Source organism: Pollachius pollachius (genome assembly GCF_949987615.1).
Source record: "Pollachius pollachius genome assembly, chromosome: 2".
NCBI classification, from domain to species: domain Eukaryota; kingdom Metazoa; phylum Chordata; class Actinopteri; order Gadiformes; family Gadidae; genus Pollachius; species Pollachius pollachius.
This window is the reverse complement of record NC_136935.1, coordinates 1,151,332-1,166,331: the sequence shown is the minus strand read 5'-3', so window position 1 is coordinate 1,166,331 and position 15,000 is coordinate 1,151,332. Positions and strand designations below refer to the sequence as shown.

The 15,000-nt window shown below is 53.9% G+C and overlaps 1 protein-coding gene across 1 annotated transcript in view; it reads left to right on the top strand.

Annotated features, from left to right (window-relative positions):
- ercc6 (excision repair cross-complementation group 6) overlaps window positions 1-15,000 on the top strand; it is a 21,620-nt gene that overhangs the window by 589 nt on the left and 6,031 nt on the right. The window contains 13 exon segments of the mRNA XM_079731052.1: window positions 1-68; window positions 596-821; window positions 1,410-1,527; window positions 1,850-1,964; window positions 2,195-2,924; window positions 4,795-4,926; window positions 5,271-5,429; window positions 6,708-6,843; window positions 7,441-7,611; window positions 8,337-8,513; window positions 10,555-10,671; window positions 11,697-11,792; window positions 13,246-13,464. The exon segment at window positions 1-68 is cut by the window's left edge and continues 141 nt beyond it. Of these exon segments, the coding sequence (XP_079587178.1) occupies window positions 1-68; window positions 596-821; window positions 1,410-1,527; window positions 1,850-1,964; window positions 2,195-2,924; window positions 4,795-4,926; window positions 5,271-5,429; window positions 6,708-6,843; window positions 7,441-7,611; window positions 8,337-8,513; window positions 10,555-10,671; window positions 11,697-11,792; window positions 13,246-13,464 (2,464 nt within the window).

Genomic DNA, 15,000 nt, shown 5'->3' with positions numbered 1-15,000 from the left:
AACCAGTCAGGGCTCCGAGACGGCTGCCGCCTACCCAGCCAACCCCGGACCAGGGGAGGGTACTAGTGGTAAGGTTGCCCATGTTTAGAAGCTGGTATTACCACAACCAAAATGATTCGGGAGTCTTTATTTGTATTGTTGTTTTAACTGACAATAAGTATTATTATTATTATTATTATTATTATTATTATTATTATATATCCCCCCCCCCACAAACAAATGATTAGAAAACAATGAATGCCCTGCCATTGTTTTGTTTTAGTTTTGAGTGGCGTAATAATATTTGCCAGGAAAGCAAGTTTTGGTATTTTGGTAATTATATAGTCAATATCAGTAAGCTGTACCCGTTTAAGAATGGCTTGTTTGGGTATTTACATCATGTTATATCAAAAATTGTGCTGTAGTTGCACAATCACAGGTCGGCTGTACGGGGGAGGGACGGCGCAATAAGAAAAGTTATTAAATTTTAATTTTATTACATTGTTATAGCAGTGGGGGCAATTTTCCAGCTGTTTGTTTGGCAGGATGCTGAAGCTTGCAGGAGAGGAAGCGGTTCCTCGTTATTCCTTGCCCACCGTCTGCCGTGTTTCTCCAGGCAAGAGGAGCGGCGGCCTGGTGCACATCAACCGCCACAGCATCCAGGCGGCGGCCGCCAGCTCCGGGGCAGACGAGCTGCTGGGTCTGGGGGTGGCCGTGTACGACCAGGAGGTGCTGGAACAGGGCGTGCTGCAGCAGGTGGACCAGGCCATCCAGGAGGCCGGCCAGGCCGCGGCCAAGGCGGAGGCAGAGAAGGAGTACGAGGCTGTGCTGGACGACGTCAGGTAAAGCCAGCCGGAGCGCGGAGACGTTCAGACACCAAGCACGACCCCGCTCCGGGGCACGAGGCCGGCGTTGCTTCGCCTTTGGTTTACCGCACATCACTGTTTGCCGCTTGCTGACGCCCTTGTTTGTGTGGTTTTTAATTAAAACGGTTTAATTAATTTGTTTGATTAATTTCTCATGTGTTTTTGAATGTTTACATGTGATTAACCGATCACGTTAAGTGTGATGTTGTTTGGTCACAGCTGATTCTATTGGTTGTTTTCGTATAACTATGAAAGCTCACACAAAGGATTGGATTTATCATTCTCAGTGGTTATTATTTTTGTTTGTTCTTCGGCCTTTGAGGACCTTGCTTGAAGAATAAATAAATATAACGAACAACCCTCTAGTGACCTGCCAACCCTGAGCTACTATGCCTCAGACCTTTTATTTCTCAGACCTTGTAGTAATTAACTTTTCTAAAAGAACAAGTGCCTCTCAGTCTAGGAAAGTAGTTAACATCCCATCATTATTTCAAATGAAAAAAGCCAAAGAGACTCGTCCGTATTTTAGCATCCACTTTCTGCGCTGCTTGTGATCCACTTCAGGTCCGTGACCATGGCTCTGAAGCATATCAACAAGATCTTAGAACAGCTGACTCCCTACGCATCAAGCAAAGACATCGGCAGGAAGATCGAGTCGGTGAAAAGGCAGAAAGAGAACAAGGTAAAACCGAACAGCCAAACATGAGGTTGTGACACTGTAGCCTATGAATGTCAAATACGGGACAGTGTAGTCCAGAGGTGAGGGTGTTTGACTCCCAGCTGAAGGTGTTGGGTTCTTAGCCCCAAATACCAATAGTCCGGCTCTAGGCATCCTGGAGCAAGATGCTGAACCCCCACCTGCTCATTCATGATCAGCAAGTCATGCCAGTGTAATTACTAAATAATAAATGGTCAATATTTCTAAAGGGACATTCAAACTATTCATTATGACGGTGATTATTATGATGGTGAGGATGATGAGCAACCTGATGTGCGATCTCCAGGAGAAGCAGCTGAAGAAGATCCGAGCCAAGCAGAAGAGGCTGCAGGCCATCCTGGGGGGAGAGGACTCGCTACGGGTGGAGGCTGAGCTGCTGGCCGAGGATGACGGGGAGGAAGGTGAGGTGGCACGCTCACCGGTGCATCGGTTAACCCATGTGTCTTTGAGCTCTGAGTTTTTAATAAGATACACCCCATTAATTATAAAAAAAAAAGAAAAATTGGGGAAAACGTTAGATGCATCACAAAATGTCGACTATATTAGCAGCAAGACTGCAGTTCAACCAGCAGGACCAGAGACCTCTCACGGGCCCCGTCTCTGTGTCTGATCCCCCGTTGTTTGCCCCCAGAGCCGGGGCCGTCCACGCTGGGCAGCATGCTCATGCCCTCCCAGGAGACGGAGTGGGAGGAGCTCATCCGGACGGGGCAGATGACGCCGTTCGGAACCCGCATCCCGCAGAAGTCGGAGAAGAAGGAGCCCCGGAAGGTAACGATGGCAGAGGACTCGGCCTTCGACATGTACCTGGCCGACCAGGCCAAGATGGCCGTCAGCCGGAAGAGGCCCGCCCCGGGCAAAAAGACCAAGAAGAAGAAAAGCACGGAGGGGGACGTCCGTGGGGCGGCGGCCAACGGAGCCGTCCCCTCATCCAAGGACAGAAAGCTGCAGAAGCGCATGCGCAAGCTGCAGGCTACGGCGCTGAGGGCCCAGCCCAGGGCCCGGCCAAAGGCAGAGCCTCAGGCGCCCAGGCCCCGGAAGAGGTACCGGGCCGACGGGGGGGGCACGGACAGCGAGGGCTCGGAGTACCTGCCCAGCGACGAGGGCGTGGACCCGGAGAGGGAGCACAGGGAGGCGGCGGAGGAGGGCTACGGGGACGACGACGAAGACGACGAGTACGCGCTGAAGGGCTTCAAGAAGAGGCCCAAAGGGAGAGGATCTAAGAAGGGGAAGAGAAAAGAGGGGAGCGACAAGGAATACTGGCCGGGCAGCTCTGACGACGACAAGGACGACGCTGGGAAGAAAGGGAAGGAGAAACGGTGCCAGGATGACGGAGACGTGGAGTTCTACCGACAGAGAATACGGTGGGATAAGGTTTTAACTTCCTCTTCCTGCCAGGCTTCGGTTGTGCAGCTTTATGGACCTATCGCGGTTCACTTTGTAGATTTACTGCATTTATTAACGGAGAGTTGCACTCTTAGGGAAGATACACTTTCCACCTCGCAGTGTTCAGATAATCAAACCATTTACCCTGATAGCTTAGCGTGTTTAATTCGACTCTTGGAATTGAATCTGCAATATATCTATTTTCCTTTCATCCGGAAGGCAAAACCAGGTTACACTTAGTACCCCTCAAATATTATCATTATAACCAGTTTAATAGATTCATTTTATTCGTTTCTACACTTGCTAACCATTGGACCTACTTAACACCCACACCGTTGCCCAAAAAGGACACGTGCGTGGATTTCAGTAGCATATAACAAGAACAATTAGACTAAATGATAAATAGAATGTTGGTCTTTATGCACATTATCATTTTCAATAAACACCAGAGTGCGCCTCCGAACAGTTCATCGCATTCATAGCGGCAGGAGGGCTGCTGTGTTATGGTGACACCCTGTGTGTTAAACAGACAGAGCCAGTGGGGTACCGATGGCACTCTCGTATAGGGGCACAACTAATCCCCCTGGGAGATTGGCAGCTGTTTCTTGACTAAGCACATTTCTTTTCTCTCTCTCTCGCTCTCTCACCCTAGCCTAATTATCCTCCTGCACACATTGCTTTTATACACACACACACACACACACACACACACACACACACACACACACACACACACACACACACACACACTCTCTCTCTTTCGCCTGCTCATTCACTCTACCGCTCAGATTAATGGAAGAGCAGAGCAAGGCCCTGATGAGATTTTCATATTTATAGCTAGCCAACTATTTGTGTTGGCACTCGCCCTTTTCACTCGCAGCCCCAGAGGGGAGTCTGTCTGTCTGTCTTTCTGTCCCCTCGTCTGGGTTGACACGGGACCTGGGTGGGGATGCTGGCTCATCAGCACCATAAGCTAGTGGTGTGTGTGTGTGTGTGTGTGTGTGTGTTTGTGGATATTTGTACTTGGGTGAGTGGGTGTTGGTGGGCGGGTGCAGTAGAAAAGTGTAATTAACCGAAGCAATGCTTACTCTTGACTTAATTAGAGCGCGGCGCCTCCCAGGCCCGGCTAAAGGACCGCCCCACGGCTGGGTGACAGGGCCGGGTTCAAATGAAGATGGATTCTTATCCTTCCCACCCCACACCTTTCCGGGGAAACCCTGCGCTGCTAATCGTCCGTATCAATCTTCATTTGCGGCGCGACGACGGCCATGGCTCTCGCTGCAGCACCGATCCCCCCACTCCTCCCGCTCCGTTGGGAAACAGCTTGTCTCCACCTCCACTCTTTGATTCCTTGTTCTTTTTAACTGGTGGGGCTCCGTGGGATTACCTCCCCTGCTCCGAGCACTTACTCTCCCAAACAAAACCTTTGAACCTCTGACCCCCCCGTGCTTCTAATTACCGCACCGTGTACCGCGCTCCGTTCCTACACACTGTCTGCTCACACCAGGCGACCGCGCTGATGTTGGAGAAGACCCTTCACTGGGCTGAGGGCGGTGTTTCATGAGGCTATTTGCATACAAGATTTAAATTGAAATGCTATGACAAAAACAAAAAGGTTTAAAATGTTCCTCTTGTCATCGGTGAGGATTTAAGGCCCGTTTTATCAGACTGTTGTCGTTAGAGCTTCTGCCCGTTCCAACGCAAGTTTGAATGTTTAAACTTCAATTGAACCATGAATTGTTCGATTAATGTATATCATATATCAGGGAAAAGCTGTACACATACACACTACGTCTTGCCATTCACCACACTGCGTCTCGGCCTAACGTGAAGCCTTCATTCGAGCAGGAGGTGGAGGAGACAGCGTCTTCGGGAGAGGGATGAGAAAAGGCAGAGGGGGGAAGATGTCTCGGAGGAGAGCGAGGAAGAGTTCGACGAGGGATTCAAGATGCCCTCCTTCCTCTGGAAGAAGCTCTTCAAGTAAGTACTGAAGCAGCATGTAATTAGTGGGTACTGATGGCATGCAAGCTATAGCCAGTCACATGTTCTCGATCGAGTCATGCTATTAATTAAGTAATATCTACGCTCTACATATTACATCAGTGATTAGATCTTTAAAGTCCAGACTCGAGTTGAGTAATAATTAATAAGCCACTTTCTGTTTCCGTTTAACTATATTTACCATTCAAATTGTTTTCAATACATTCCCTCTCATAAGAGAGGAAAGTTCAAATACATTTTCATTTTCTCGTCATGCGTTTGCCCAAGTGTGTTATGTATGTCATACTGTGTATACACACTCAAACACGTGCCACACGTCACAGGTACCAGCAGACAGGCGTGCGGTGGTTGTGGGAGCTCCACTGTCAGCAGGCAGGGGGCATTCTGGGAGATGAAATGGGATTGGGCAAAACCATCCAAGTCATCGGCTTTCTGGCCGGCCTGAGCTACAGCAAACTAAGGACCAGAGGCTCCAACTACAGGTAGACACACACACACACACACACACACACACACACACACACACACACACACACACACACACACACACACACACACACACACACACACACACACACACACACACACACACACACACACACACAGGCGATAATACGCACAGTAAACTATGGGGCCTGCGACTGTGTGTCTGTGTAGTATGAATATTTGATTAGGGGGATATCTGCTTAAGAGTGTTCTGTTGAATTATTAAACATGTTTCAATTATCAGACTCCTCACTTTCTTACAGCAGACAACAGAGGAAACACTGATATGACGTTGTGTGCGCACGTTTGTGTATGTGTGTACATGTCCAGAGACTAGGCCCCGATCTTTCCTGGCCAACATTCAACGCTCATCAAGCTGTGTAGTTTTCCTATAGATGTGCACTGAACTCATGACACCGTGGAAGCAGGGCTCACAGTGGCGTGCCGGTTTCCTGGAGGTGGGGCCTCCTCGGTCGATACCGTGTCTGCTACAGACGCCCACAAATTGATTGCTTGCAAACTCAATTATGGCCGAGTATCAATAGCTTCCACAGAGTAGAGCATCATACCAGCCCATTAGAGAGAGAGAGAGGGCACGAAAGGTGTGTGTGTGTGTGTGAGGAACGGCTTGTACACGTTCTCATTGAGTAATTGAGTTAGATAGATGGCATGGCAAGAGTTAAACCTTAGTAACACTTGTCTCTGTATGAACATTTGCATTTGTGATGCTAATCATGCTCACCTACCCTTCAATCCCAGCACACCAAAACAAACCACCGCTTGACTCGGTCACAGCAATCATAGTCATTCATTTTATGAATGTGTGCACACATCACACACACACAAAGACAGGCAGAGACATAGTTGGAACTCAGCCGAGTACATGCGCTGGTTGGATATAGACGCTCAGTGTAGGATCCATCTTTGCCATTGACTGGTATATATGTTTTGTTGGTGTTTGGCAAGGCTGATGAGGAAGGGACTATACAGAAGCTTTGGGGCAGATTATATGATGGTTATATTATTCTCAACGAGGGATTCTGCAGACCGACGCAACAGAGCAAGTCTGACTTGATGTGTCGGAGATAGTCTTTTTTTGTTTGAAAAATAAGGCTTTCTATGAGCAAAACTAGAATCATTGCAGCCTGTTTTACCGGCTTGACAATCTTTTGTTCTTTGTGTGTTTGTGTTCATGATCATATACGATTTATTTGACCTATTGTGCTGTACATGGCTACGTTGTTGTTATTGTTATTGTGTGTGCTGTCCTGTAGGTACCAGGGTCTGGGTCCCACAGTCATCGTGTGCCCGGCCACAGTCATGCACCAGTGGGTGAAGGAGTTCCACACGTGGTGGCCCCCGTTCAGAGTGGCCGTCCTCCACGAAACCGGCTCCTACACCTACAAGAAGGTAGGGCCCTCACCCACTCACCCACTCACCCACCCACTCACCCACTCACTCACCCACTCACCCACTCACCCACTCACCCACTCACTCACCCACTCACTCACTCACTCACCCACTCACCCACTCACTCACTCACTCACTCACTCACTCACTCACTCACCCACTCACTCACTCACTCACTCACTCACTCACTCACTCACTCACTCACTCACTCACCCACTCACCCACTCACTCACTCACTCACTCACTCACTCACTCACTCACTCACTCACTCACCCACTCACTCACTCACCCACTCACTCACTCACTCACTCACTGAGGCACACACACTAACACTGAATCATACACACACACACACACTAAAACTGAAACACACACACACACACACACACACTGCGGCTCACAGAGCCCCTCTATCCTCTGGGGGGCACCAGAGGACTGCTTATTGCCAACATGCGCTCCACTCCCTCCAGCCCTACTCCATCCCCTCCACAGATGTTACTCGTACCCCCCCCGCTCCCAGCTGGCAAGGGGCAGGGCACAGAGCACTGTCACTGAGGAAGCTGTGTGTGTGTCTGTGTGTGCGCGTGCGCGTCACAGGAGAAGCTGATCCCGGAGATCGCGGAGTGCCACGGGGTGCTGATCACCTCCTACAATGCCGTGAGGAACCTGCAGGAGACGCTGCAGCGCTACGACTGGCACTACGTCATCCTGGACGAGGGCCACAAGATCAGGAACCCCAACGCAGGGGTCACCACCGCCTGCAAGCAGGTAGAGTAACACAGGGGTCAGGGGTCACCACCAGGGGTCAGGGGTCACCACCAGGGGTCAGGGGTCACCACCGCCTGCAAGCAGGTAGAGCACCACAGGGGTCAGGGGTCACCACCAGGGGTCAGGGGTCACCACCGCCTGCAAGCAGGTAGAGCACCACAGGGGTCACCACCAGGGGTCAGGGGTCACCACCGCCTGCAAGCAGGTAGAGCACCACAGGGGTCACCACCAGGGGTCAGGGGTCACCACCGCCTGCAAGCAGGTAGAGCACCACAGGGGTCACCACCAGGGGTCAGGGGTCACCCTGACCCGCGGTGGGCGGGCGCGGACATACCCACGGGCACAGCGAGAGCCGCAGACGCTCAAGCAGCTATGGAGCGGCACCGGGCAGAGGAGCCAACGCTAGAGGCAACGCCGTGATGTGAAGGATTCATCACATGGAACAGAAACAGGTTTCACTGTATAGGATTTATGTTAATGTGTTCAATAGAACAGATCTATCGTCCCTTCAGGCAGGAATGTTGAGGACAACAACACTGATTTGTAGCATTATGACGGCTTAATATGTTTCTGTTTCTCCGGCTCTTCCTAGATGTTGTTCGCTTTGTCTTCATGATTGGGAAAACGTTCAGACACAATGCTCTCCTGTGATACAACCCTACCCGACGTCGTTGGACGAAGTGAGTCACGACGTGTCTGTGTCTCCTCTCCTCCCCCTCTTCTAGTTCCGCACCCCCCACCGGTTCATCCTGTCGGGGTCTCCCATGCAGAACAACCTGAAGGAGCTCTGGTCTCTGTTCGACTTCGTCTTCCCCGGCAAGCTGGGCACCCTGCCGGTCTTTATGGAGCAGTTCTCCGTGCCCATCACCATGGGGGGCTACAGCAATGCCTCCGCTGTACAGGTGTGGAAACACTCTCTCACACACGCGCGCGCGCGCGCCCCCATACACACACACACAGATTTAATTTCCTTTGTTTACAGTGATTGATAATGAAAAGGGAAGCGGAAGCCTGTGATGGAGTGACAGTGGAGTTTAATGTTCCAGTCGGAGAAAGGCATGGAGAGCTACGCCGGCACAATCTGCTATCCCAAGTGATGCGGGCGAGAGACAGACTCAGAGAGAGAGAGGGAGAGAGAACTATATTGTAGCCGTTTGTCATTAGTGCGCAATCGTTAATAACCCTCTGACTGTACGGATTGAATTATTTAAGATGGCTATCGATGCTTCTTCCGCTGTCGATAATAAAAACCTTTACTAATTATTAATGTTATTAAATGGTCAGAGAGGGCTTAGCCCGGCTGCCTTATCTTCTCCTTCTTTCAAGAAAATTCTAACATTAGCAGAGCACGCCCTGGTGTGTACGTGTGTGTGTGTGTGTGTGTGTGTGTGTGTGTGTGTGTGTGTGTGTGTGTGTCTGCACTTCTGTGTTTCTGTTTGTTTGTGTATGTGTTTGCGTGTTTGTTAGGGCGCGTGTGCGTCTGCACTTTTGTGTTTGTTTTTATGGTTGTGTGTGTGTCCGTAGATGCAACGTAAAAAACATATGTGTGTGTGTGTGTGTGTGTGTGTGTGTGTGTGTGTGTGTGTGTGTGTGTGTGTGTGTGTGTGTGTGTGTGTGTGTGTGTGTGTGTGTGGGGGGAGGTGCAGTGGGACCCATAACGGAAGTACGCGTTTACACTCTCATATGAACCCACTCAGCAGCTTTAGTAGAGTATCCCCGGATCTCCTCCTCCTCCTCCTCCTCCTCCTCCTCCTCCTCCTCCTCCTCGACTGCAGCCCTTCCACAGACCCCCCCCCCCCCCCCCCCAGTGGGTTATTGTTCCCCTAGGGCTCTGCCAAGACGGAGTAGGGAGGGTGGGTTCTCTGCCCCCCTCCTCTCCTCCCTACTGAGTTAGTGTTTGAAGGCTGAGCGGCCTTTAGCCCCAGCGGCCGGCCTCCGCTGAGGTGACCGTGTGTGTTGAGAGGAGGAGGAAGAGGAGGAGGAGGAGGAGGAGGAGTGGGAGGGGCTTGTTTTGCTGGTGCGGGGGCCAACAGAAACGGGATGATGAAAGGGGGAGGGCGCCGTCCCCAGAGACGCCAGCCCGCTGTGATCAATGATTAATGATGTGGTTGTGCTGAGAGGAGAGAAGGGGGAGGAGAGGAGGGGAGGAGATGAGAGGAGGAGATGAGAAGAGAGGGGAGGGGAGGAGAGGAGAGGGGAGGGGAGGACAGGGGAGGAGAGGAGGAGAGGGGAGGAGATGAGAGGGGAGCGGAGGAGGAGAGGAGGAGAGGAGGACAGGAGAGGGGAGGAGAGGACAGGAGAGGGGAGGAGAGGAGAGGAGGGGGAGGAGAGGAGGGGAGGAGATGAGAGGGGAGGAGAGGAGGAGAGGATGACAGGAGAGGAGAGGAGGGGGAGGAGAGGGGAGGGGAGGAGAGGGGAGGAGAGGAGGAGAGGATGACAGGAGAGGAGAGGAGGGGGAGGAGAGGGGAGGGGAGGAGAGTGGAGGAGAGGGGAGGAGAGGAGGAGTGGGGAGGGGAGAGGGGAGGAGAGGAGAGGGGAGGAGAGGAGGGGAGGAGAGGAGAGGAGGGGGGGGGAGGAGAGGAGAGGGGAGGGGAGGAGAGTGGAGGAGAGGGGAGGAGAGGAGGAGCGGGGAGGGGAGAGGGGAGGAGAGGAGAGGAGGGGAGGAGAGGAGGGGGGGCATTGAGGGAGGGAGGGAGGGGATGGGGATGATGAGAGGGGCTAAACGACACTCATGCCCCAGGATACATGCTCTTTGACAGGTGTGAGAGCCAGGCGATTAAAAAGAAGAGTCGGAACAACCGGTCCCCCCACTCTGTCCCCAGTAAAATTGATGCCCCCCTGTAGTGCGACTACTGCCGCGGGCTGTGGGCGTTGCCCGCCGGCCAGAGGCCTCAGGAGAGGGGGCGTGGCCTAAAGTGACTGACTCCCGTGTCCGCCTTGTAGGTGCAGACGGCGTACAAGTGCGCCTGCGTTCTGAGGGACACCATCAACCCCTACCTGCTGCGGAGGATGAAGGCCGACGTCAAGGACAACCTATCGCTGCCCGACAAGAACGAACAGGTAGCGCGTCTCCCCCCCCCCCCTGAGTCTTTAACTGGGGAGGTGTTTACCTGATCGGAGGTGACTGTATGTGCCACATTTAAAGAGGAGTTGATGAATGTGCCTCCCCCACCCCGCCCCACGTCAAAAGGACAGCTATTTAAAATCCCAGCAAAGTAAAAGCAGCAGGTATTCATTAGAGGTGGGTGCTCCCTGCTCCCTCCCACCTGGCCGAGGTTGGCCGACACCACCCCCTCCACCCACCACCACCACCACACCACCACCACCACCACCACCACCCACCACCACCACCACCACTCACCACCACCACCTCCACCACCACCTCTACCACCACCACCACCTCTACCACCACCACCCCCTTCACCACCACCACCACCACCTCCACCACCACCACCACCACCCACCACCACCACCACCTCTACCCACCACCACCACCTCTACCACCACCACCACCTCCACCCCCACCACCACCACCACCACCTCCCTGACACCACCACCACCACACACCACCACCACCACCTCTACCACCACCACCACCTCTACCACCACCACCACCTCCACCCCCACCACCACCACCACCACCTCCCTGACACCACCACACCACCACCACCTCCACCACCACCACCTCCCTGACACCACCACCACTCACCACCTCTACCACCACCTCCACCACCACCACCTCCCTGACACCACCACCACCACCCCCTCCACCACCACCACCACCACCTCCACCACCACCACCTCCCTGACACCACCACCACCACCACCACCACCACCACCACCTCCCTCCACCACCACCACCACCACCTCCACCACCACCACCACCTCCTGACACCACCACCACCACCTTCCACTTTAGATCATTAAGTTATTCCTTGGAGACAGGGGGGGGCGCTGCTTCCTACTCAACGTTATACACACAGCTCCCCCCCAGGGGGCTTCAAACAGGATGCTCATTACACGTGTGTGTGTGTGTCTGTGTGTGTGTGTCTGCGTGTGTGTGTGTGTGTGCGGTGCGTGTGCAGGTTCTGTTCTGCCGGCTGACGGAGGAACAGCGCCAGGTGTACCAGGACTTCCTGGACTCCAAGGAGGTGTACCAGATGTTGAACGGCGACATGCAGGTAGCGGCCCGCGTGGTCTCCACGGGGGGCACTGGGCCGAGGTGGCTCCCCCACTAAGCTGCTGGCTAGTAGTCTTTATCTGGGTCATAGCGGCCTCACCTCCGCCTGACACGGTGCCGTCGGAGCAGGGGGGACGCGGTCTTGATGAGTACAGGGGCTTACGGAGGACTTGGGGGCCCTATTCATTACTGCGCCGTGCTACTCGCCCGCCCCCCTCATTCAACGACCGTCCCCGGCCCCGGTCGCTTATCCAACGCCGCTCCGTCTCGTGCACGCTTGAAGGAGCGCAATTATCTTTATTTTGTGCAGCGTAAATGTTATCCCAGATGCTAATGGCGGCCGCGAAGCGAGCGTTGTTTAAGTGGCCGGTAGCGTTGCCGGGGTCTTCTGCTCACAATTACCAGAAGCCCACCCGGAGCCGGAGAAGGAGAGGGGCTCCCTCCTCTTAGTATTCATTCATCACCACTGACCCAAATGGACGTGGTCAGGGTGCCAGAGGTGACCACGGCAACACACGCATACGCACGCACGCACGCACGCACGCACACACACACACACACACACACACACACACACACGTACGTACGCACATGCAGACTACGTCGGTCCATTAACCAGCATTACTAATGCAGGGACCATCTGAAGCTCCAGCCTTTGTTGTCCTTAAATAAATGATGTAAGCCGCTCTCGTGGATTGGAGTCCATGTGATTATGAGGCTGCGGAAGTCGCCGCTGCGCCCCTAGTGTCTCGACGGACACAAACGCGTCTCTGCTATGAAAGAACTAAGGAACCTACGTGAGTGGGGCTCGTCGTTCTGTCATCCTCGTGAGTAGACTCATCCTCACGTAGAACCTAGAAACCTACGTGAGTAGGTTTCTAGGTTCTACGTGAGGATGAGTCTACGTGAGGATGAGTCTACGTGAGGATGAGTACTCACGAGGATGAGTCTACGTGAGGATGAGTCTACTCACGAGGATGAGTCTACGTGAGGATGAGTACTCACGAGGATGAGTCTACGTGAGGATGAGTACTCACGAGGATGAGTCTACGTGAGGATGAGTCTACTCACAAGGATGAGTCTACGTGAGGATGAGTACTCACGAGGATGAGTCTACGTGAGGATGAGTCTACTCACGAGGATGAGTCTACGTGAGGATGAGTACTCACGAGGATGAGTCTACGTGAGGATGAGTCTACTCACGAGGATGAGTCTACGTGAGGATGAGTACTCACGAGGATGAGTCTACGTGAGGATGAGTACTCACGAGGATGAGTCTACGTGAGGATGAGTCTACTCACGAGGATGAGTCTACGTGAGGATGAGTCTACTCACGAGGATGAGTCTACGTGAGGATGAGTCTACTCACGAGGACTCATCCTCGTGAGTCTACGTGAGTGGGCGTCGTTCATCGGCCGCCGGCTCTGCTAACGCCACGCCGGCTCGTTCCGCAGATCTTCTCGGGTTTGATCTCGCTGCGGAAGATCTGCAACCACCCGGACCTGCTGACGGGGGGGCCGCGCCTCCTGAAGAACGTCCCCGAGGACCAGCTCACCGAGGAGGAGCGCTTCGGCTACTGGAAGCGCTCGGGGAAGCTGATGGTGGTGGAGTCTCTGCTGCGGCTGTGGTTCAGGCAGGGCCACCGCGTGCTGCTCTTCACCCAGTCCAGACAGGTATGGACAGGCCCCTGGCGGGCTCCAGCGTCGTGGGGACGATCCAGCCTCTGGTGGATGGATCAGCCTGTCCGGGGGGGCCGTCCTGGGGGGACCGACCTGTTGGGGGCCGTTCTGTGGGGGGCCGTCCTCTGGGGACCGTCTTGTTGGGACCGTCCTGTTAGGGGCCGTCCTCTGGGGACCGTCCTGTGGGGGGCCGTCCTGTTGGGGGCCATCCTCTGGGGGCTGTCCTGTGGGGGGCCGTCCTGTGGGGGACCGTCCTCTGGGGACCGTCCTGTGGGGGGCCGTCCTGTTGGGGGCCGTCCTCTGGGGGCCGTCCTCTGGGGGGCCGTCCTGTGGGGGACCGTCCTGTTAGGGGCCGTCCTCTGGGGACCGTCCTGGGGGCCGTCCTGGGGGGACTGTCCTCTGGGGCCGTCCTCTGGGGGCCGTCCCGTGGGGACCGTCCCCGGGGGACCGTCCTCTGGGGGCCGTCCCGTGGGGGCTGTCCTCTGGGGGCTGTCCTCTGGGGGCTGTCCTCTGGGGGCCGTCCTGACGGGACCGTCCTCTGGGGGCAGTCCCGGGGGGACCGTCCTCTGGGAGACCGTCCTCTGGGAGACCGTCTTCTGGGGGACCGTCCTCTGGGGGCCGTCCTGGGGGGACTGTCCTCTGGGGGCCGTCCTGGGGGGACCGTCCTCTGGGGACCGTCCCGTTGGTACCGTCCCGCGGGGACCGTCCCGTGGGGACCGTCCCGCGGGGACCGTCCCGCGGGGACCGTCCCGTGGGTCGTCTGGTAGGTGGAGCTGTCTCACATCCCTCTCGGTGGACAGAGACTTTAAATTGGGAGTTTTTAGGTGTTAAAGTGTTTGGAGCTTTTAAAGCAGAGCTTCTATGAGGTAATGAACGTTACCTTTATGGTTTTACCTCGATGACCATGTATTTTCTCTTTTTTTTTCTTCGCATTAATTCAATAGAATAAAATGTAAGTTATGTGGGTGTTATTACAGAGCAGGTAGCAGTTATTCATCTGTGTTATTACAAAGAAGGCCATTCTTGGTTCTTTTTAATCTAATGAATACACTTGAACTCTCCCAGCCTTTCGCAGCCATTAAAAGACAACATTGAGGCCATGATGAAACAATAACTCAGAAGGGCCGACTATACCCCGTCTCATATTGCGATATTAAATTGTTCAACTTGTTAGCCGTGAGTCCTTCATTTGCATGTCTGACTCATTGTCAGTGCTAGAGGTCTGATGTCTCTCCACTGTGCTATTCTCAACCTGAACCCATGATGTCTATAAAACTATTCACTGTGTGTGTGTGCGTGTGTGTGTGTGCATACGTGTGTGCGTGGGCGTGCACACGGGTGCGCGTGTGTGCATGTGTGAGAGAGGCCCCAGCTGTTGCAGTCGATACCAATGAGATTATACCTCACAGGGAACCTGAGACCCTCCCTGTCGGTATCTCTGTCCATGTAATATTAATCTGCCCTAATCCTGTTAGAGATAATCCAAACCTCAGTCCCCCTCTCTGTCCGTCGGCCGGTCTCTCCTCCTCC